Source organism: Solanum lycopersicum, chromosome 4 (assembly GCF_036512215.1).
Source record: "Solanum lycopersicum chromosome 4, SLM_r2.1".
NCBI classification, from domain to species: Eukaryota; Viridiplantae; Streptophyta; class Magnoliopsida; order Solanales; family Solanaceae; genus Solanum; species Solanum lycopersicum.
In genome coordinates, this window is record NC_090803.1 from 43,481,439 (window position 1) to 43,505,698 (window position 24,260).

The following is a 24,260-nucleotide window of genomic DNA, read 5'->3' on the forward strand; positions in this document are numbered from 1 at the left end:
CTAGTTTAGATTTCCTTATTTCCTCAGTGTCATCATAGGTAGTTCTCAGCAGATCCTAAATTTCTTTGGTTGATTCGCATGAAGAAATCAAATCATGTTAATTTTCTCCGATTCCACATACTAAGAACTTCCTAGCCTTGTGATTTTTCTCTACTTCCCTTTTGTCAAAGTTATTGTATTGCCGGTCGGGTTTAGAGAACTATCCTTGTGAAATCCCCATATTTTACTTTTGTAGTTGGACCATAGGGAACCTCACAACCAACATCCCACAACTCACAATCTTCAGCCATTATAAAGTGAAACATGCACTTTTTCCACCACTCATGCTACTGACCATCAAACAGAGGTGGCTTCGTTGGGGACCAACCTTCTTGAAAGCTTAGTGGAGCAGTCATTCCTTAGGATCTTTTCTTTTCTTGGTGTTACCCGGATAGAAAAGTTAAGCTCCAATACCATTTGTTGGAATGTATGGGCCCAACAGTGATTTCGAGACTAGGTCTCTCGACTCAACAAGAACAGTAACTAAAATATATGCAGAAAGTAAACAAAGAAGTAAGATCTGCATAAGAGTTTTATGTGGAAAACTCCTTGCTCAAGGGAGTAAAACCGCGACATTTCATACAATACTTTTCAAACTATTTTTACTAATCTTCTCAAAGTAAAAGTAAAAACGAGTATACAACCACACATAGAGATTAACCACCTAATCTCTAAACTAAGTAATTCTTCATATTACTTAAAACGAGCCTAAGCACATACAACACTGCCCACTAAACCAACTAACTCTAGTTGATCTAGACATTAAGAACCCCCAAGTCTAATTCTAGCCACCAACTCCGATATCCAAGACAAGAGCACAAAAAGCAGCAACTCTGCTGCACCACCTATTAACTACCTCTAGTTGACACTCCTAAGTAACTCTACCCAAAAGAACACCAAAACAACGATGTAATAGGGCTTGACCAAAACATAGAAGATTCAACTAACTAACTCTAGTTAATACGAATCAAACTAAATATTCAAACAAGCAAATGATCTACTATACTTTATAATTTAGGAGTAGATTTACAATGTAAGCATATAAGACACAAAGCTCAAAATACAATAAGACTCTTTTTCTCTCTATCAGGTCTTTTTGTTGAGTTGAGCAGTGTTCTTCCTTGAAGATGACTTTCTCTTTGTAATCTTAAGAATTTTCAAAGGAAATCAAAGTTTTCGTTTGCCAAATCTTGAGTTTGTGTTTTTGGAGAAGATGAGTTTATAAAATCAACACACACTCGTTCAAACAACCCTATTGGTCGAAGGCCTGCTGTTGTGAAAAGTTGTGCACTAACCACATCAGAGGTGACAACTTTTCTGATAGTTCTCTTGTCACCTTTTCATGTAAGCACTCTTGCAGGGGACCGGGTCCCTTGCAATGTTCTTTATGAGTTCTTGAAAGGCTTACTGATTGACTACCTTATTTGAATATATGAATTAATTTGTTGTTTGTCATGTTGAGTAAGACAACTATAAAAGGATTATTGACCGTTGAGCAAACAACTTCGTCTATTTTTATTGGTGTAGTACACTAACGCTTTACCAACCTTTGATATGACAGCTTTACAATTGTTTACAGTTGTACCCCATTATAGATCTGGACGAGAGGACTCAGCCAGGGAACGAAGATCATCAAAATACCTAGAATATAGCAGGTTGTCAATAAGACTTCAAAATACAAAGATACTTCTGTTTCCGTGAGACTGGACGAACAGACTCATGAAATAGGCCTCTAGATTGGTGGAGTTTTATAAAAACTTGTCTCCTTCATTTTATATCCAGATATTTCACCTAGAAACCCAGAAAAATCAGATCTAATATATAGGGATTCTCCTTGTATACTGGTGTTGCTAGCTGGAAAGCTTAACATAAGTTGCTCTACGTCCCGAGCTCTCATTTTGGTATAATTTTGTCCGTGAATTACATGGTGTAGCTTTGTTGGTGTTGCGTCAGCAAGGTATTGGTCCTATGTGGTGTTCTTGGTTCTATTACGGGGATATATATCAAAGGAAAGAACATTTTCCTATCATTTTATAGCTACTTTAGACCTCGGTATTATTTTAGGGTAAAAGTTTGTATCTTTTGTCAAATTTTCATAGTACCTTGTATTCTTTGGTGTTGATTGAGTTCCTGCCATACTATAGTATGACAGGGGTACAGTCAGAATTTGATAGACCCCTTGAAATTGTTGGAAAATATATGTTAAGGCTAAACCTTTTTTGTATAGTTGATATGACTTATTCTTTATTGCTATAGCCATAATAGTTATCTATGAAATTGGCTGCTGGAATCATATATATGTATGCATTTTTGCATATAAGGGGATTAGTCTTGTTTAGATATTGCCACAGCCCACATGTCTATAAATTATCTTTGTTTAATTGGCCATGACAGCTTGTTATGTGTTAGGATTTGTAATTAGTTTCTTCGCATTTCATTTTGATATTTAGTTGGTCACAGAAATGATGTGATTGTAATAACTATCAGCTATATAGCTTGTCTTTGGCGCATCTTAGAATTAAAGAATTAGAGTTATTTATAGTTTTACATTCGGGTAAAGAGTATTACGATGCCTATTGAGTTGTGGTGGTGTTTCACCTTTTTGTTAGCGACCTTATTCTTTGACATGGCATGCAGATTGTTGTGAACGTCGCTTAGGAAGTCACCTTGTTGATAAGTTAGAAGATCGTCTGATGCCATTGATGTCTGTCTTCTTTTTTCCAGAACCTCATCTCTATGTCAATTTGCATTTAATGGCAGTTGGTTTAGGTCCTCATGTTTCGTAATCAAGTCATCATAGAAGATTACTTCAAGTCCTCTATAATTGTTTTTTCCCTTCTTTTTGGTCTAAGTATTCTTGCACAAGTAAGACTTACTTCAACATGAAAACATTAGTAAACAACATTAGCAAATTGTTTGTGTCGATGAGCACAACGCTAGTCTCTCTATTTCCATATTTGAGAAAGAAAACAAAGAGGCACAAATAAACAGGTAAAAGAGTAGTATCTATAGCATTTTGAGACCTTGACAAAAATATTTCAACACCCAAACTATTAATTTTGGTTAAAGAATACCTTGCAGCAGATAATTGAACAAATTTTACTGTGGCTTACCAGATTTTCAAGGATGAATAACACCCAGGCTAAAAACATTCAAGTTTTTGCACCCCAGGCAAACACGATAATAAGTACTTTGCTGCATAATTCTATAAATTTTCCAGTTAGAATCCAGATTACATGTTGCAGGTACCATGTCCAATGATCCTAATTCCTGTTGAGAGACTTCATTATCTCTCAGCTAAAGAATCAAACTAAGAATGTAGAGGAAAACCATACATTGAACACAGCATGCATCAGGAAAAAGGTGTTCCCTTGCTCTAGTCATCAGTATGTATTGCTTGTGGGTGATCAATCCACCACTCAACACCAAGAAGCATGAGCCGATATGTATCTGATGAAAGACTACTACATCAATAACACTTTCCATATCTTTCTCATATAAACGAACAGAGACCACACAGCAAGCCACGCTGATATATATAGCAACATCACACCGGAACCCACAAGAGAGGCAGCTCCAGATAAACTAAAGAGAATAATTACATGGTCAAAGTATTATCAGATTTCTATCAAAAATTTTTGTTTCAACAAATTCATACAGGAGACTGAAAACAAGAGTTACCTGCTATCTCTGGTTAGCAGGAGGATGGTCAATGCAATCATCTGGGTGGCAGTTTTCCATTTCCCGAGGTTATTCACAGCTACAGCCTGAAAATTTTAACAGTCACTAATGAAATAAATAAAGCACAAGGAATTATTCTATAAATAAAATGGAAGGTGGTCATGAACCTCTGAAAGTTTACCACCCTGAGAAGCCGCCCATTCTCGAACTGCAGACATGGTTATCTACAAAACGAATTTGCAACAAAAACCAAAAATCATTATTGACCACTTATCAACCAAATCCGACAAACCAAAGATGCAAAGAGATGTTTTTTATCAGTAAGATGCAAAGAGATCATTGAGACACAAGATACATATATCAAAGGAAAAATAAGTAAAAACAAAAAGGTATCCCCAATTAGAACATTTGTTTAGTATATCATCCCTTGAGTTACAGAAACTTCCATGTTAAATTTGAAAAAGGCATATCACCAAAGTATCAGAAGTGAGTGCTAAGGAAAAAAATTGTTGCCCTAAACTTCAAATGGCAAGGTATAGGTGAACATTTCAACTGTAGTGTTAATGAAGTTTGTGAAAATGTACAATAGACTTGCACCCATATCGTCAAGTGTGTTTGCTAATTAACTTTTTTGGTTATGGAACAAGTTATCCAGGATTATAATGCAGTTATAGTATATTATAACTTCTACCGGTAGATGTTTGACTTAAAATAAGAGAAATGGAGATAAAGCTCTATTTCTATGGGAGAAAAACTTCGGGTAAGTAAATTTTGACATGTTCTATTCCAGGGTTGTTATCCCAAAAGAAGCCTGGTGTAAAATAATACCATAATTGTGGTATAAAAAATCCCGGCATTGTTATCCCATATGAAGCGTGGAGTAAAAATAATACCACAGTGGTGGTATAACCAATCTCGGGATTGCCTATCCCGGAATCAAAGAGTGCATTCCCTTCCTATCGCAATTTATGTGGCACTTTTTGTCAAATTGAATATCTAAATTTAAATATAGATCAACTCAATATTTTAAGATTAAAATTAAGATATTAAAGAATTATACAGAAAGAAAACTCTATAAGCTGGAATTCATCACATGTCAATATAATTAAAAGAAAATACATTTTAAAATGTTGGTCAACTTTTGCATAGTTTGAATCTTGAAAAGTTACAAGAGCTTGTAACGGCCCGTTTAGTCGTTTTGAGCAACAGACTTCAATTCTGGAAAAACTGGCAGAAGCGACGGACCCCATGACGGAACGTCATGGGCACGACGGACCGTCGAGGGTGTCTCGTCCCAAAACACTTAGAAATTCTGAAATTTGGGTGCTGAAATCGACTCTCTGAACTCTGTGACGGACACGCAGGACGGACCGTCATAGGCACGACGGACCGTCGTGATCCACCGTTTCAAAACACTTCAACTCTTGAGAATTTGGTACAGGGAACGACTCTCTGAACTTCGTGACGGAATGGCAGGACGGACCGTCACAGGCGTGACGGACCGTCATAGATTGTTCAGTGGAAATTGACTCTCTGACCCTTGCGACGACCTGCAGGACGGACCATCGCAGGCACGACAGCCCGTCACAGGTTGCGCAAATCCCAGGCAGAATCGGATTTCCTTACACGTTTTAAGGGACGTTTTTGGACTATTCTTTCCTTAATTATAGATTTCGTGGGTTTACATTAATAACTCAAATTCTTGGGGGTTAAAAGAGGTAACCCTAAGTTAATTAGTGGGGTATTATTGCCATCTTTTATTCTTAATTATATATTAATTAGGGTAAAAGAAAGAGGGTTGAATAAAGAAAATTAGAAAGAACAAAGAGAAGGAAAGAGAAACGAATTGAGAGAGGAACGATCGAGAAGAAGAGGAAAACACCAAGCTTTGAGGATTAACTTACTTGATTTCAATTCTTCGGTGGAGGTAGGTTATGGTTATTTCAGGCTATTCATAGTAAACTCTTAATAGCGAATGATATGTGTTAGTAGTATTGTAAACCTTCTATATGCTTAATTGTATGCTTGCATGAATGATGTGATTATGTAATTGTGAATAAATAAGCATGATGAAGCTATTGAATCCCAAATCTTGAAAAGAAACCCTAATCTACTTTGTTAATAATGATGCCTTGGTATAAAAGAAGGCTTGATGAACGAAAGTGGTGAGATTAGGGGATCGGGTGCCACGTTCCGGTACCAGGATAGAATATGGATCGGGTGTCACGTTCCGACACCAGGATAGAATATGGATCGGGTGCCACGTTCCGGTACCAGGATAGAATATATGGATCGGGTGTCACGTTCCGACACCAGGATAGAATATGGATCGGGTGCCACGTTCCGGTACCAGGATAGAATATGGATCGGGTGTCACGTTCCGACACCAGGATAGAATATGGATCGGGTGCCACGTTCCGGTACCAGGATAGAATATATGGATCGGGTGTCGCGTTCCAACACCAGGATAGAATATGGATCGGGTGCCACGTTCCGGTACCAGGATAGAATATGGATCGGGTGTCACGTTCCGACACCAGGATAGAATATGGATCGGGTGCCACGTTCCGGTACCAGGATAGAATGAGGATCGGAGTGTCACGTTCCGACACCAGAATAGTATATTGAGGAGCGGAGTGTCACGTACCGACACGAGGGGAATAAAGATAATGAATCTTGAAATATGATAATATATCCAATCTAATGAACTAAATTCCCAAATGAGTATGATGAGGAGGTGTGAGTCCTCATTGATGTACTTGGTGTTGTAACCAAGGGTTATGGTAACTATAAATGCTGCATGCTAAGGATATTAGTTGATTTTATGATATTGCTTAATATATACTGTTTTCTATTTTGAGTTGGCCGATGATATCTACTCAGTACCCGTGTTTGTACTGACCCCCTACTTTTATGTTTTCTTCTTTGTTAATTGTGGAGTGCAGCAAACGTGCCATCGTCTTCAACTCAACCGCAACTCTAGTCAGTCTTCGTCACATCGGATCTTCAGGGGGAGCTAATGCTTCTAGCTTGGACTGGATCTTCTTCCTCATGTCTTGATGCCTTGAAGTTCCGGCATGGACTAGCTTTTACTTGTTTTAGCTTTTAGAATACTCTTAGTCTAGTAATTTGATCGTAGATGTTCTTGTGATGATGACTTCCAGGTTTTGAGAATAGTAGATGTTGAATATTGATAGTTATTGAATTGGTTTTTATTAATGAGTTAAGTCTTCCGCATTATTTTCTGTTGTTATTACATTGAAATGTTAAGGTTTAGATTGGTTGGTTCGCTCACATAGGAGGGTAAGTGTGGGTGCCAGTCGCGGCCCGGATTTGGGTCGTGACAGAGCTAACATAAATTGTCACAGAGAGAGTACTAACTATGGGATAAGATAATCCCACAATTTATCCTGGGATTATAATCTCTTGTCCCACCACACAATGAGGTTACTTTTCTGCATGACTTTGAATAACCATACCTCACTGATAACTTGCCAAAACATGAACATTTCTAAATTTTATTATTTATTTTTAATTTTTTTAATTTTTAAAACAGTTCTAAACTTCAATTCAATGTAAAGCTACAAAATTACTTGTGCTAAAACTAGACTCCTTTTGTTTCAGTTTCTAATACTTCCCATCTTGACATCTTGGGACGTTTATAAAACATTCACAACTCTCCAAAATTCAAATTCATAAATATATTAAGTTTTAAACTTAATATTTTCCTATCAACCTAACTTCTCAACTATTCATTTTTATTAAAAAAAACTCCACTATCACTTATATGATATATAAGACAAATTATCATCTTAAAACGTTGTTTTCAGTCAAAAAAACATGATATGAAACAGCATAGAGGGTTAACTAGCCTAGTCAAAGTTGACATAGGAAAGTTGGAAAACAGTCAATCCAATGTGCAAGCTATAACCTAGATGTATCAAAAACGATACTACCATTTTATTTTATTTTTCCCCAAATACATCATAAAATATTCCACCTTATTGCCACAAAGAAATTCATATTTGGGAAAGGGCACAAAAATATTCTACTTTACACCAAAACCCCCATTAGTGACTAGAAAGTTTCTACCTAAGTTTTCACAGAGAGATCATGTAGGGTGCTAATTAAGGGTGGGTGTTCCGATCTTTGGTTAGGTTCTTCTGAACTTAAATTTTTGTTCAAATTAATTAGGGGCCGTTTGGTTTGAAAACAAATTATGTTGGGATTAGTTACGATGAGATAAGTTATGTTGGATTATTTTTTATTGATTGTTTGGTTTAACATATTCAAAATAATATGTGTTGCATAATTTCTAAGAATAAGTTGTTTGTTTACAAAAACACTCTCCACCTTATTTAGTTTTTGTTACTTCCTTCGCAAGCTTTAGTAATTCATTCTTAAAATAATTTCATCTTAGTTAACTCAAATATATTTGCATGTGCATTCTCATGATTGCGCCGTTTGTTTTAAAATATAGATCTTCCATCTTATTTAGCTTAAAAATAAAATTTTCATCTTAAGTTTGTTAACGTAAAAGAGATTTTATTATTGATGTCACTTTATTTAAGCACATATCACACTCATATTGTAAATATTTAAGTTATCTTCATTTTAATTGATAAATAAGTACAAATTTTCCAGTGATTAAAAGACTTTAATTAAAAATATGTAATTCAAGAGTGGAGTGAACATTTGAAGAGAAATCAAAATATAAATAAACATAAGAATCAATCAAATAAATTCGATACATAATATATTCATAAATAAAAATTATATTTATATAGTGTAATTCTCTAATGAAAAAACATATTATCATAAAAGTAACAAATAGTGAAGGTTGTGAATCTTATTATAAATGATATTAAACTTTTTTTGAATATATATGAATGTAAAAGTGATGTATAAAAGAGGGTCTAAGGGGAAACTTTTGTTATTTTACTTTTATATATGGGATAAGTTAACACGGTATTACTATTCCACCCACAAATATGGATAACTAATCTAAGTCTAAGTCGCTTGGACTCTTCACTTTTGGTGCCGCACCTGTGTCAACACGACATGGGTGTGGGTGTGGGATATATGTCCAATTGGTCAACCAATTTTGGGTACTTTGACCAAAATCGATGGGAAAGTCTGATCAATTTTAATGATTTATGTAATCAATACAAAAGGTAAGGTGAAATTGAAAGAAATGGAATACCTTTAATATAAAAATTTCTATGTCACTCATTTTCCTTTGATCTCCTTCCAGAATTCTCCTCAAGTTATCCTCATAATATCTCATAATTTAGGTATTATAGCTCTATTTTTAGATATGCTAATTATTTTTAGGTGAATCCCCACACCCAAATCCATACATGGATTCATATCTCCGAATCTTAAAAATTAGATCATGACCCGACCTTTAGATCCGCACCTGTATCGAACACTTACACGGAGTCCAAGCAACTTAGATCTCAATTCACAATTATTAATCCTTGGATAAGTTATGCCACACTTCGTAACCAAACAAAGAATTGAGTGGAACTAAAAACTTATCCCAGGATCATTTTTCCTTATCCATCACACCAAACTTCCCCTTAGTACTTAGGGCATGAATACCTATAGTTGATAATTGAATGTTATCGAACAACTCAAAGTACTGGTGCATATCTAAGGTAATCCTAGTTTCAAACGATGAACTGCTTGTGCACACTTCTCTCACTTTGTAACTGGTGAATGTATACTCCTCACTTTATTCGTCTCCCAGTACTTCCGAGTTCACTTTAGGGGTCTCATACAATGAACACTTAAAGCAGTTTGGCAGTTAGTACTTAGCACTGCAGCTTCAAAAAAGTTAGTACTTAGCACTGATTACATATAACTGTAATTTTGTTACAGCAGAAGGGAAAAGCAAACAGCTAGCTATAACGTGCAGATGAAGCAAACAGCCAAACAGCATTTGCAAATTTTGGTTTTTTGGTCAACCAGAATACAGGAGCACTAATACCGAGAACCAAACCCAATACAAAGTTTCAAAAATTTAGTACCAAAACCGAACCCAATTAATTCGGTTCGATCCGATTTTCCTGTTATTATGCCCACCCCTAGCTAATAGTATCAAAAAGGCCTGTATATTTTAACTTCAACAGAAAGAAACAGAGTGACTTTTACTTAAAACATTTTTTGAAAAAAAAAACAATGAATCTTGAAGAACTTTTTTTCCCAAATTGTTATTAAAACACTACAAATGAAAGATGCAAGTCCGTAGTGGAAAGAAACTTATGTCAATTTGAGGTCATCCATTTCTAATCTAGAGACTATAAAGTATCAAGAAATAACCAAATACAACTAAAGTAGGCTAAACGAAATACAGTTACATGAATTTATACAGATTATCACTCACTCACCTCCCTGCCTATTATCGCAATCGAAGGGACAGTTAATAGCCATGGCAACTGTCCGAACACACCGGACTCCAAAGGTTTGGTGCACAACAAGACCAAGGTAGCAGCAACCATTAACTGTTGCAGTTGAGAAGACAGGTATATCAATTATAAAACATCATATTTACAAGGATATTTCCCCCCAAATCTCATGCTTATTACTGGAAATTTTGATAATTACACCATCCAAAATTGCAGGCAATAAGCACGATCCAATGAAAACAGAACGATAGAGAATACCTTGTCAGCCACTGGATCTAAAAACGCACCAAAGGCAGTTCCTAAGTTCATCTGGGCATGTCAAACCATCTAAAATTGTGATATTTCAAATACGGAAAATAAGAATTCCAGAAGAGATGATAATATGGAACTCAAAACAGCAGAAATGAGAACCTTGCGAGCAAGGTATCCATCAAGCCAGTCAGTTACAGCTGCTGCAATAAATATAGCCGTTGTAGCATTTGGCCCCCACCAGCTATCAACATAGAATGCTAGATTAAACAGAGTACAAGGTCAGCTTTATTTATGCAGATTACCATTGCCAAACAACATATACACTCATTTATTAGGCCAAGGTTCTGCCATAAATCAAAGAATGCTAAACACAAATTAAAACAGATCTTATATTTTTATTGACCTTCATCAGAAAAAGGAAAACAGATATTCTATTTCACCAACACTTGCAAGGCAATGGAAACAAAAAAACATGTACAAGGGATTGTACATCAGAAAACATTCCAATGAGCCACTGATGCATAAAGCCACCAGACACTATATTGCGCTGTCACTTGTAACCTGTGGAACTCACACCTATATTAGCCTCACGCATAACCAGTCCCAAACACAGATAAAGTGGAGGTTTGTGACAGATTTATGGTCAGCATATAAAAAGTATTAACTATGACAGATCTTTAAATACTGAAGTGACTAAGCATAATGAAATTGATCAAAGACTTTTTTTTTAAATTGGTAACTTTGTGTATATTGATACAAACTGATCAGTACATATAAAAGTAATTCCAGAACCTCTGATCCTATGTCTACAATGAGTCTAACACATCAATAATAGACACAGGATCATTAGACCAAATCTCATTACACCAAACAACGTATACACTCATTTATCAGGCCAAGGTTCTGCCATAAATCAAAGAATGCTAAACACAAATTAAAACAGATCTTATATTGTATTGACCTTCATCAGAAAAAGGAAAAAAGATATTCTATTTCATCAACACTTGCAAGACAAAGGAAACAAAAAGAACATGTACAAGGGATTGTACATCAGAAAACATTCCAATGAGCCACTGATGCATAAAGCCACCAGACACTATATTGACACTGTCACTTGTAACCTATGGAACTCACACATATATTAGCTTCATGCATAACCAGTCCCAAACACAGATAAAGTGGAGGCTTGTGATAGATTTATGGCCAGCATATAAAAAGTCTTAACTATGACAGATCTTTAAATACTGAAGTGACTAAGCATAACGAAATTGGTAACTTTGTGTATATTGATACGAACTGATCAGTACATATACAAGCAATTCCAGAACCTATGATCCTGTGTCTATAATGAGTCTAACACATCAATAATAGATACAGGATCATTAGAGCAGATCTCATTACACCAAAAACATAGAATAAAGATACAATTCAATTTGATTTGCTCTATACTATTCTCTATGCTCTCAAAACACCTAGCATTCTTCTCCTTCCAAATTGTCCACCATATGTCGGCTAGTATGATTCTCCACCTACTTCTGCTTCTTGCTTGAACCCAGCTTCTTCCCAGCTTTGCAAGGCCTCTATAACCTTTCCCGGAATAGACCAAGAGAAACCTTTAAGGTTCAAGAATAGCCTCCAAAGCTGGATTGTGAACTTGCAGTGGAGGAACAAATGTCTAACAATCTCTGCTTGTTCTCCACAAAAAACACATCTAGGACATAAAGTTATCCCTTTTTCACCAGATTATCTTGTATAAGGACAACTTCCTTAGATAGGAGCCAAGTAAAACATGCTACCTTGTAGGGTATGTTCACCTTCCATATAGTTTTCCAAGGCCAGTTGACATTCTGTAGATTGTGGTTATTCAACCATCTCTATGCATTGCCAACCTTGAATATTCCTTTGTCCCTGCCCTTCCACCAACTTGTGTTCCTTTAAATTGTCCAATAGTGTTTAAGAATTCTGCAACTCTTGTGATTTCTAGTCATTTATTGCCTTCTGAAATTGATTCCCACCCATCAGGCTTCCACAATTCAGCAATTGTTCTTTGCTGGTTTAGCATTAAATTGTGTATGTCTGGATAGATATTCCTTAGAACTCCTATTTCATGCCAGTCATCTTCCCAAAAGCTGTCTATTCCTCATTCTTGACTTTAACCTTGGTATTGATCTTGAAGTCATCCCACAAGGCCCTTATAGATCTCCACAGATTCACTCCATATGGGGAGATTATTTCCTTTGTCATCCATCTATTTTCTCTGTCATACTTGGCTTTTTAATGTCCCTTTCCCCATAACAGTTGTTTGTCATTAGCATACTTCCATAACCACTTCATTCTAAGAGCCTGACTATGATTCTGCAAATTTTTTAATCCCAGACCCCCATACTTTTTTGGTATTATCAGATCTGTCCACTTTACCAGATTGTAACCTTTCCAATCCTTGTTTCCCTTCCATAAGAACTTCCTTCTGATCCTGTCAATCTGTCAGTAACCCTGCTGGAATGGGAAATAAAGACATCATGTACGTGGGCATAGCATCTAAAACTGAGTTGATAAAAGTTACTCTTCCTCCAAGAGACAAGTATTGCCCCTTCCATCTAGCCAGTTTCTTCTCACATTTCTCTATTACATTGTTCCAGATCTCTTTTGACATTGATTTAGCACCCAAAGGCATCCCAAAGTATGTAGTTGGGAGAGCCCCAACTTGTCTACCTAGGATAGTGTTCAGTGTCTCCATGTTATTTACTTCATTAATGGAATAAAGGAAACTCTTGCTCAAATTAATATGTAACCCAGAGATTCCTTCAAACATGACCAATATTACTCTAAGATATCTGAGTTGTTCTTCTTCTGCCCCACAAAAGATGAGTGTGTCATCTGCATATTGCAAATGAGTCACTTCTAAACTTTCCCTTTCATCTCTAGCCACATCAAAACCTCTCAACCAGCCATTTTGTGTTAGCTATTTTGAGCATGTTGTTGATTCCCTCCATAACTAGCAAAAACAGGAAAGGGACGGAGGATCCCCTGCCTGAGGCCCCTTTGAACTCCGAAGAATCCTGTTGGAGCACCATTAATCAAAACAGAGAATTTTACTGAAGATATACAAAATTTTATCCAGTTGGTCCACTTAAGCCCCAATCCCATCTTCTCAAGGACATCCATCAAGTATCCCCAATTAACATGGTCATAAGCTTTTTCAATGTCAAGCTTGTACAATATTGCTTCCTTCTTATGCTTCGTTCTTGAGCCTACGGCTTCATTTGCCACTAGGACTGCATCCATGATCTGTCTACCTTTAATAAATGTCATTTGTTGAGAATCTACTAGATTTTCCATCACCCCTTCCGTCATTGTTAAGACTTTGGAGAAGATTTTATAGATGCTGCCTATCAGACTTGTGGGTCTATAATCCCTCAACTCCATGGCACCTTCTTCTTGGGAATGAGAGCAATAAAAGTAGCATTGAATCTTCTTTCCAACACTTTTTGCTCGTGGAATTATTGGAATGCCTTCATTATTTACTGCTTAACAACCTCCCAACACTTAATGTAAAAGTCCATGGTGAAACCATCAGGTCCTTGGGCTTTATCTATTGCACGTAGCTTGAGACATCTCAACACTTCATCTTCTTCAAAGTTACACCGTAAACTTACTTTCTCTTCCATTGAAATGGCCGGACAGTTTGGGAAATTTCTAGATCAAAGACTTTTTATGGCTAGCCTAACTAGTTTGGTATCGAGCTTGAATGATTAATTGACTTGTGACCTACCTAGACCATAAGTAGTAAAATTTTCCCAAAAAGAACTTATAAAGCTATACAAAATTAAAAAAGAATTATTTTTTGAGGATAGTAACACTCGAATTAAAAAGAACTATGAAAGTAGAAAAAAAAATAAAGGCATAGAAGTTCCCACAAACCCATATATGGCCAATAAAGATCAGGTTACACAAGAAATCTTCTAACTAGGTTACTTATATGCTTCAAAGTCAATAGACATTTAATTTTATTAATGCTAAACTCTATTGCTCACTAGAAAAGTTGTGTAACAACTAAGAAGCGAAGCTATAAATAGGGAACAAAGTACGGCCATAATACTTCAATAGCCATTACATTTCAGTGTACGAGACTGAAGTTGTTTATAGAAGAGACGTGAAAAAGGGTCTCGTGGCATTGTAACTTGACCTTAACATTGTGTAGACCTTGTTTAACTTTTCTTAACATTAACTATCTTGAAAAGCAAGATTATATTGATTCACAGAAGCACAAAAGAGGTGCTGCAATGCTAGTTTTGCAGTACAAAACTCAATTTGTTAGTTAATGATTTGACGAATTAAGTTGGCCTATAGGGATATCAACCTCATTTACATCAATCATTTTACACCAAAAGGCTAACAAAGAGCACCCCTGTGTATTAGGCTGTTGATATTATTAATTATGTCATCTACAAGTCTTAGTTTCCTTTCCCTACGTGCTACCCACCAGATCCATACAAGGTTGGAATTCCATATTGGTTAGGGATCCTTTGTCCAATTCTTTTCAGCTCCAGCATTGTAGTAATTCAGTTGAGTCCTTTTGCATGGGTCATTTCAGCAAAAACAAAAGTGGTGAAACATACTTGCAGTGTAGAAATAGGTGACCAGCATCCTCAGCCTCCCTTTCACACTGGAGGAATCTGTTGAAGAGAAAAAAACCATCTTCTTGTGCATGTTATGCCAAGTCAATCAGGCCTCATGCGTAATATAAGGACTAAGGAGCTTTTGGAAAGAGTTAGTGATAATCAAGTTAGCAGTGTTTTTAACTGGAATATCACCGACTCTTGAACAATTCTGTGAAACAAGCTGTAACAACCCAAAATAAGAGGAATCACAATAATCACTAGCCCAAAATAAAAGAAGATAATGATACTGTGGGCCGGACACCACCAAATAAGAAACCATTTTGAAGGGGATCAGAGTTATTCAGGCTAAAGCTTTCTAGAACATAAAGCATAAGAGGAAGCTCTCTAATGTGGAACCAGAAAGAGACAGGAAGGGGGAGGAAGAGGAAGAAGAGAGGAAAATCAAGGTCAGACTATAAGCAATCAAGGTATGAATATGTTTTCTTGTTTTTATTTAACTTATATCTTTATAAGTATGATTATTGTAGTATTGGGCTGAGTTTTGGCTAGTAAAGAATGCCCATTTTCAAAATATGGAGGTAGAGATGAGGATGTTCACATGAATGTGTGGGCATACTAAGAGGGATAGTATTAGGAACAAAGTTATACTGGAAAGATGGGAGTGGCCTGTGGCGGACCGCGGACAAGATGAGGGATGCCAGCTAAGATGGTTCAAGCATGATAAGAGAAGGTGCAACTATGCACTAGTGAGGAGGAGTGAAAGTTGAATGTTGCAAGAGTTGGGAGCACACTATATTGTCAAAGGTGTGCTTAGGCCCTGAAGCAAGGCTTCAAAATTTGTAGAGTGTTTTGCATTGCTTAGTGTGCACTTCAATGACGTCATTAAGGTTCTCAGGCATACTTTTCCTTGTCAATTAGCCTCTTCTGAGAGGCAGCACTAAACAATTGATATTTCACTATATTAGCTTAAGTAACCAATCAGACAGTTATTAAGTCCTCCGAAGGGGATACCCGAATTACCTAGTGCATAGATATCATCAATTTGTGGAAAGCTGACAGTTTGCTATTTACTACTGAACTTAAACCAAAATTCGAACAGGGGTAAGCTTGCCAGTGTCAACTTTGAATACTCATTCCAAATTACTATTTCCCTGACAAGAATACAATTCGTGATTTTCAAGGGATTAGGACAATGCAGAAAATCAATTTCACAAAATGAAATGTAGAGGTGCATACATTAGTCAGTTAGCTTAGGTAAAGCATGACTAACAAAAGCATCAACCTCAATGTTCCGATGTAGTCCAACAGTTATCAGATCAACAATATAGCTGAGAAACTTACTGGTTACCAAAAGCGGAACAGCAGCCACACGGCCAATTGTTAAAATCGTGGGCAATGTAAGCAACTTTTCAGACTTGGAGGGTATAGGGAGAGATGATTTTTCACGGCGGAGATCCTCCTCCTTGTGATCAGGGGTGGGTCCCATCTGAGTAGTAGAAATACTTCTTAGAGCATATCCGTGACCTAAACGCCCTAGGAATTTCCGACGGGAAGGGGAATCACCGTCGGGCGGAATATACAAAGAGTAGCGCTTGTGAGCGGCAGCGACGGTGATGGAGGAGTTAGAAATGCCGGTGCCGGTAAGGGAGGTAAAAGAGCGCAACCAATTATAGGGCTTGTGAGAATTGTAGTAATAAATAGAGGCAAGAGCGTTGTTGAGTTTGAGAGTTCCGGGCATTGTTTGTATAATTACTTACGCAACACTCAGCTGCTTTTTTAGGTTGGTTAGTAGGTGAGGGGAGAATATGGCTTTTTATTGCAGCAAGTAAAGTCGAGAGTTGGGCTGTCAAATACTTGGAAAAATAACTTAAATATATAATTATAATTTTTATATTCTCTAATTTTCTTTTTTTTTAAATATTACATAATTTTTTTTTATTTTAGTGTAAGTTTATAGATACATTACATTCTCTCTCCTATAATACACAATTACCTATTTTAATGCCTATTTTTTCTCCATTAAAACACGTTTTTGAATTTAAATTTTATCCATTTAAACACTCAACCTTTTAAATCAGTTTTTGATTTTGAATTATTAATTTAATTAATTTTAAATAAAAGACCCAATTTTGAAATTTTGAATTTCAAAATTCAAAAAAATTGAAATTTAAAAAAGTAAAAATTTAAGGAATCAGGACAACTTCTCTTAACTTCTCCCGTTTTGTTCTTACTCCATCAAGTTTCAGTTTTTTTTTCCATAATCATCTTCCTTCTTCTTAACCCAGCATATTTTATTCTTTTCTTCTTTTTATTCTTAATCCATCATCGTCTTTTTCTTCTTAATCTGTAATCGTCTTAACCCAGTCCATCATCACTTCGTCTTTTCTTCTCTTTATTGTTTTTGTTAATTGTTTTATTACATCATAGTAATGGATCCGTTAATTAATAGAAGGATATATGATTCCGACGATGAAAATTGGAAAGAAAATAGGAAAAAGTCTTTGCATGATCCTATGAATCTTCAGAAGGATTCAAACAAAGACTCTAGCGAAACATCAAAATCAAAGGTTGTCAAAATACAACAAAAAAAGAAAAAAGAAACAGCAAATATTGTTGTTAGGCCTACATTGTCTCGGGTTAGTATTTTGGTACTTAAAACTGTTGTTTAAATTAGTAAAAATTTTAAGGAATCAAGTGTGCTTGCTGATACATTTGAATAAGTGTGTATAGTGTTTTAGATGGTGAATTGATACATGAATTTGTTATGTATCATAATATTTTATATGTATCATGAAGTTTTGAAAATTATTTAATGTATCATTCAATAAATTTAGTAAATGCGTCATCAAATGTGCTTGATGATACATATAGAATCAGTGTGTACCGTGTTTAGTCAATGCACTGATACATGTAGTAGATATGTATCACATGTTTTGCATGTAGTATGAATTTCTGAAAACTGATATCATGTATCAGTAAGGTATTAGTTGTTTAGTTGATGTACTGATACATGTTTTGAAAATTGTTATAATGTATCATTCACTAAGTTTAATAAATGCGTCATCAGTTTTACTTGATGATACATATAGAATCAGTGTGTATAATGTTTAGTCGATGTTTCTGATACATGTATTAGATATGTATCACATGTTATAATGTTTTATTTAATTCACTGATACATGTTGTAGACATGTATCACATGTTTTTCATGTAGTATGAATTTCTGAAAACTGAAACCATGTATCAGTAAGTTATTAGTTGTTTTATTTAGTATTTATATTTCAATATCGTTATAATTTGTTGTTTTATTTTCAAATTGCAACCACTGAAATACAAGATTAAAAAGATACCAACACATCCCATAAGGTTTGCTGTCAATTTTAACAACAATTTTCTAAAGGACTTTGAAAAATACATAGGGGAGAATGTTATCCAAATGTTTAAGGATACACTTTTTGGACCCTTTTTAGACATTTCTAAATGTAATTTTCAGGGCCAAATAACTAAGTGCTTATTGCTTTTAGAATTGGAACAAAGCAACCCTAATGTGTTGCAAATTAGACATTCCAACGGGTGTGTCCTGAAATTTGGTATAGATGAATTTGCATTATTAACAGGACTTAAGGTCAGAGGAAATACCAATGATTTCAAATACCCAGAACAAACTAATTGTATGCTTTTTCAAAAGTATTTTCCTGGTGCAGTCACTAGTGTTACAAAGCATCAACTAGTTCAACAGTTTAAGATGGGTAATTGGGAGAACAATCAGGATGCACTCCAAATGTCTATACTGTTCTTTATTCATACATTTGTATTAGCTACTCTTGATAATACAACTATATCTATTGTCGACTTTCTAATGGTTGAAGATGGTAGATATCAACATTTTCCTTGGGGTCAGCTATCATTTTCCAAACTAATTGGTTCACTTAGACAGGATTTTGATGTTAGTAAAAAGTTGTACCGATTATATGGGATGCCATATGCACTAAATGTTTGGATATACGAATGTGCATCCAATTTAAATTCTGAAATAGCTGTGAGAGAACGCAATGTCATCCCAAGAATGTGCAATTGGAGAGTTGTGTTTGAAAAGGCAAAGTTTGAAATGCTTGTGTCTACCATTTTCCAAGAGGTAAAATTTTATTTTTGTATATGGAATATCGTTATTTATGTCTTGTGATACATTATGAAATATTACTGTATCTAATTGTTAAATTATCTTATGTGTTGTGATACATTCAGAATGCATGTTCAAACATTGTCCCAACAGCAGAGGAAATTGAAGTTTTTGACCTTGCTCAAGTTGAACATGCTCATTCTTCATCACTACCATTAGTACAACCAAATGAGGAAGTTGATTTAGATAATTTCTCCACAAAACCGTCCGAACAGTTATTGAGGACATATTCTAGAGTGTCTGATACATCTCCTCCACCACCGCCAAAAAAAAGAAAAAAAGGGATTATTCAAAAAAAGAAGGTGTCAGAACAGAACCAGCCGATCAATCAAATGTGTCTCCAACACCGGATGATGATGTACATGTTTCCATGTCAAGTCTGCCTCAAAATTCGAATGTTGATGATGTACATGGTTCTGTTCCACAAGCGTCACCGAAATCGGCTGCTGATGTACATACTTCTGTTCTAGACGTTTCTCTGAACCCGGCTGCTGATGTTCATGGGTATGCAGATTCACAGAATGTCAACAATATAATTCCTCATATTGAAGAGTTGAAAGGACATTTGAAAAATTACGTAAGTAAATTATTTTGTTATTTTTAAACATTTTTTTATCCTAAATGTATCTACGATTTTTAGGTTGACAAGAAATTTGAGGAACTGATTATTTTGATAAAAGCAAATCACTCCCAGCTGATGCAATCTATAGGCAAGGAAAACATCAATTTTCAGGCTAATACAAGCACATTTCAGTCTGACAAACAAACATCTCAGCAAATACCAATTGATCTCGATGATATGGGCGGTGTAAATGAGGATGGTGGTGGTTTTTCTAGTAAAAATGGTGAACATCATATCGTTGACGATGCAGAGGATGTCGATGTGGATGGTGTTGGTGTTTCCGTAAATGAGGGTGAACAACTAGTCAGTGATAATCCAAAGGTAATGTTTATGATACATTGGGTATGTTGTGTATCATGCACATATAGTCAATGTTATGTATCATGGTCACTTTCTTTTTTCATTTTATATTCTGTCATGTATCATGCATATTTACTCAATACTATGTATCATGTGATTATAATCAATGTTACGTATCATCACAAATTATATTAACAATTTTTATTTCAAAACTGTATATTCAGGATGGTGACGCACATCAGTCACACCAAGATTTAAATGAACATATCATGGACCAAGACGTTGATGACAATGTTCAGCACAACATCCCTCATGTTTTGCCTGAAAAAACAACAACGGATGCATAGGTACATTTTTTCAGTTTTGATTTATGACACACAATTTCATTACACACAAATTTATTTTAAAAATCATTACATCATATTATACAGGAATGTTCCACTTCAACAACAATATCACCATCAACTCAAGCAGCAATAGATGCGCTTATCAAAGATTTGGCTAAAGATCCTACTAATGCTAGACCATTATATTCTTACGATCCGCAGAATATAACTAGCAGCCAGTACTTGTTGACCGACAGTCAATTACCCACTGATATTCCAATAACGGAGATTGTTGTTAATACTGATGCAGTCACTCCTGCGCATAGAAATAGAGTGCCTTTGAGAAGGATTCAATCTCCATATTGTACTTCTTTTGGGTCAAGCGAGAAGGGAAAAGAGAAATTGAAAGATATGGCTCGACTCCATTTCCCATTCGAAGGATGTGGCATTACTGATAAAGTTTTGCCGAAACTTACTGAGGATTACATGAATTGGTTGTCAAGGGGGCTTCTAAAAAAAAACAATAAGTAAGTTTTATACATTTTTTTTGCAAGTGTTAGGCGTAATCATTTTTTATACAACTAATTCATGATACTTTGTTATATAAAAATTGTAATTAAGTGAGTGTTATGTATCATGTACATATATTCAAAACTTATGTATGATATATGCAGGAACCCATCGGATGATAAATACAGATCAAAATCTTCTTCTTTTGGATTTACGATGATGGACTTTGTTGTTGTTTTTCCAATGAACAAGAATTGGTTTTATGTCATGTCACAGCCAAACAAATGGTGGTCTGATGAGGTAAAAATATTAAACTATTTAGCAAATATGTATCAGTCATAACTATATTATAACAACATGATACATTCTGTAGAAGTATCATACTATTTAATTAGCAATGATACATTCTGTAGAAGTACCATACTATTTAATTTGCAAAAGTATCATACTATATTCTAATAATTATATTTCCTTTTTTATATTGTTTAGATGTATATCATTTCTTACTAAGTTTTCATTTTGTTTATAGCACATCGATGTGATTTTTTACTACCTTCGTAAAAAATTAAAACTTTGCAGCATGGATCAATACAGATACACAACAACCCACTGTTTGTTCATGTCACATGTAAAAAACTGTTATGATAGATATTACATGGACGATGATGATGATAGTCTTACTACACAAGAACATATTGATCGCGCTTCAGTTGTATCTGTACATGAGAGGTCAATAATTAACATCATCAAAGGGTTTGGAATACCAGCTGCTTTACCATGGCATCTTGTAGATGAGGTCTACATCCCAATTAACTGTGATTAAGAATTCCATTGGGTGTTGGCTGTTGTTGAGTTGAAAAACAGGGTGATAAGGGTTTTTGACTCATCAATTAGCACAAGGAAAAAAACAATTCCTCGTGAGATCAAAATGTTGTCTAAAATGCTTCCTTCATACCTACTTGATAGTGGATTTTTTGAAGAAAATGAACGCACGAAATTTGTTGATTGTCATGCATATAAAGACAACATTACTGGTTCACTTCTGGAGCCTCAAGTTCCTTTCATGATTGAATTTGCACAAGACATCCCTACACAGGAATGCGATAGCCTGTAAGTATCAAGAATTTTTCATTTGCCCTTTTTAATGTATCATTAAGTTTTTAATTTATTCTGTATTTTTTGTAGAGACTATGGGTTATATGTTACTGCATTTGCCGAGTATATGAGTGACCAAATCAATATATCATATGCTGATTTTAGTCCTGATTACCTACGTCAAAGATATGGAGCATTGCTGTGGAGTTATGGAAGTGAGAAGGCTAAGTGCGGATATGTTAGCGACAATGATGATCCATCAAAATCCAGGGGCGTAGTCACACCATCACCAGAAGAAGATTTAGTTCACATAGTGTAGCATTTCATGATAAAACAATGTTATATTTATTGTTTTTATATGTTATTGAACAACTATTTTGATCCTTTTTAATGTTATTTTTTTGATTTTGTCAATTTCCATGAATATTTTTTTAACATTACGTAACAAATATTTTTATATTGAAAATATAAATATCAGACATATTATAGCCCCACACAGGTTTAACTCATTTAATAAAGTATAGTCAAAGTATTTATAATTAAACATAGACATAAAGATTTTTAAATTTTTTATTTAATGGAGATGATACACTGGGCAAAATCAAATGATACATATATACCAAACACACACTAAAAATAACTGATACATTGGCTAAACTGTATGTATCATGTACACTATGTTACTCTATAATCTTTAAATTTTACATGATATTTAGGTAAATTGAATAGCATAGTTATATGAATTGGTATTATTTTTTAAAAGTAAAGTTATTTATTGTATATTTCAAGAAAAACATATCAAAAAAAGCATTACACAAGTTAAATTATATAAAATCACATAATACATGATTTATAGTCATTGTAAAGTACACAATAACCTCAATAATATTTTGTATTTTTTATCTAATGGAGATGTATCATTATGCAAATCAATGATACACACTAAAAGTACATGATACACTAGATAAACAATGTGTACCAAAAACACACAATAAAAGTACATGATACACTAGATAAACAATATGTATCATGTACAATATGTTACCTAATAATTCTTAAATTTATATATCTTACTGTATCATAAGATTTATAAAATTTTATATTAAAAACAAATATTGACACAAGTATATTTATCAACACCAATAATAACAAAGTATTTATAATCAAAAGCACGACTTCAAATTTAATTACCACATGTTTGTAAGTTTATTTATGTAAACACAAAGTGTTTAATTTGCAGTTGTAATGAAAACTGAAATTCATTAAAATGTTTACGTTATAAATTATTCTTGATATCATAGAAACATTAAGACTAATTCACTTCTCTTTTGGGTAGAAAGTACAAGTTCTTCTGTTGTGCCCTTCTTGTCCACATTGTCCACAACAGTTTGTGTTCACCGAAATCTTTTCATTTGCATTCTTTCTTCTTCTTTTTCTTGGTCGTCCAGATGATCTTCTGTATCTAGGTGGATACACAGTTTCAGCTACCACGTGTTTAGGATCTGACCAGTCTTCCTTATCTGGCATTGGTACCATTGGAATTTCATATGTTTTTGCCAACGCATCAGGCTTGTAATAATCAGAGCAATACGGATTCATATCGGTGACATTCTTTTTTTTCAATACAAAAATTGCATGTGAACAAGGTATCTCATCTAGTTAAAATCTACCACAAGAACATACTTTCCGCTCAAGACAAACAATATATCTTTTTCCATTTTCATAAACTGAGAAAATAAATTCAGATGATGGAACAATTTGTGTACATTAAAAAATTTAAATATATAATTTTTAAAAAACAAATCATGTTAAAAAATGCAGAATGATACACTGAATTAGATATATATAATATAAAGTATTATATAATGATACATACCTCCATTTTTGAACTTTTAGCCGCGTTTATAATTAACAATTCCTCAAATTTTCTACCTAATGTGTCCTTTGTGTATGAGGCTACTTCTCTGTTTTTGCAATGCCAAGATCCAAAAAGAATTCTAACCTCTTCCAAGAATTCTAATATAGTTAATTGGCGTGCTTCAACAAGACAACCATTGATACATTCTGCAATGTTTGAAGTCATCATTCTACCTCTGTTTACTGTTGCTTGAACTCTTGATCACTTTTCGTTACCTGCATATTCAAGGTGCTCCTTAACCTTGTGATCAATTCTATCAACCTTAGCCATCAACTTATCAAAACCTTCCTTTCTATATGCCTTGG

General features: G+C 34.8%; 3 protein-coding genes across 3 annotated transcripts; 2 read left to right on the forward strand and 1 right to left on the reverse strand.

Moving 5' to 3' along the window:
- Positions 1 to 3,075: 3,075 nt before the first annotated feature.
- Positions 3,076 to 16,842, reverse strand: LOC101255984 (CDP-diacylglycerol--glycerol-3-phosphate 3-phosphatidyltransferase 2). The gene is made up of 7 exons (XM_004237489.5): positions 16,346 to 16,842; positions 10,542 to 10,639; positions 10,389 to 10,439; positions 10,113 to 10,226; positions 3,888 to 3,944; positions 3,721 to 3,806; positions 3,076 to 3,624 (listed from the first exon to the last, which is right to left on the reverse strand). The coding sequence occupies exons 1-7, from the start codon at positions 16,740 to 16,742 to the stop codon at positions 3,504 to 3,506; spliced, it is 924 nt and encodes a 307-aa protein (XP_004237537.1). The 5' UTR covers positions 16,743 to 16,842; the 3' UTR covers positions 3,076 to 3,503.
- Positions 16,843 to 18,749: 1,907 nt separating this feature from the next.
- On the forward strand, positions 18,750 to 21,765 carry LOC138348112 (uncharacterized). The gene is made up of 7 exons (XM_069296723.1): positions 18,750 to 19,139; positions 19,250 to 19,398; positions 19,494 to 19,761; positions 19,825 to 20,127; positions 20,331 to 20,420; positions 20,538 to 20,959; positions 21,591 to 21,765. The coding sequence occupies exons 1-7, from the start codon at positions 18,750 to 18,752 to the stop codon at positions 21,763 to 21,765; spliced, it is 1,797 nt and encodes a 598-aa protein (XP_069152824.1).
- Positions 21,480 to 22,511, forward strand: LOC138348285 (uncharacterized). The gene is made up of 2 exons (XM_069297131.1): positions 21,480 to 22,052; positions 22,128 to 22,511. The coding sequence occupies exons 1-2, from the start codon at positions 21,871 to 21,873 to the stop codon at positions 22,354 to 22,356; spliced, it is 411 nt and encodes a 136-aa protein (XP_069153232.1). The 5' UTR covers positions 21,480 to 21,870; the 3' UTR covers positions 22,357 to 22,511.
- Positions 22,512 to 24,260: the final 1,749 nt, after the last annotated feature.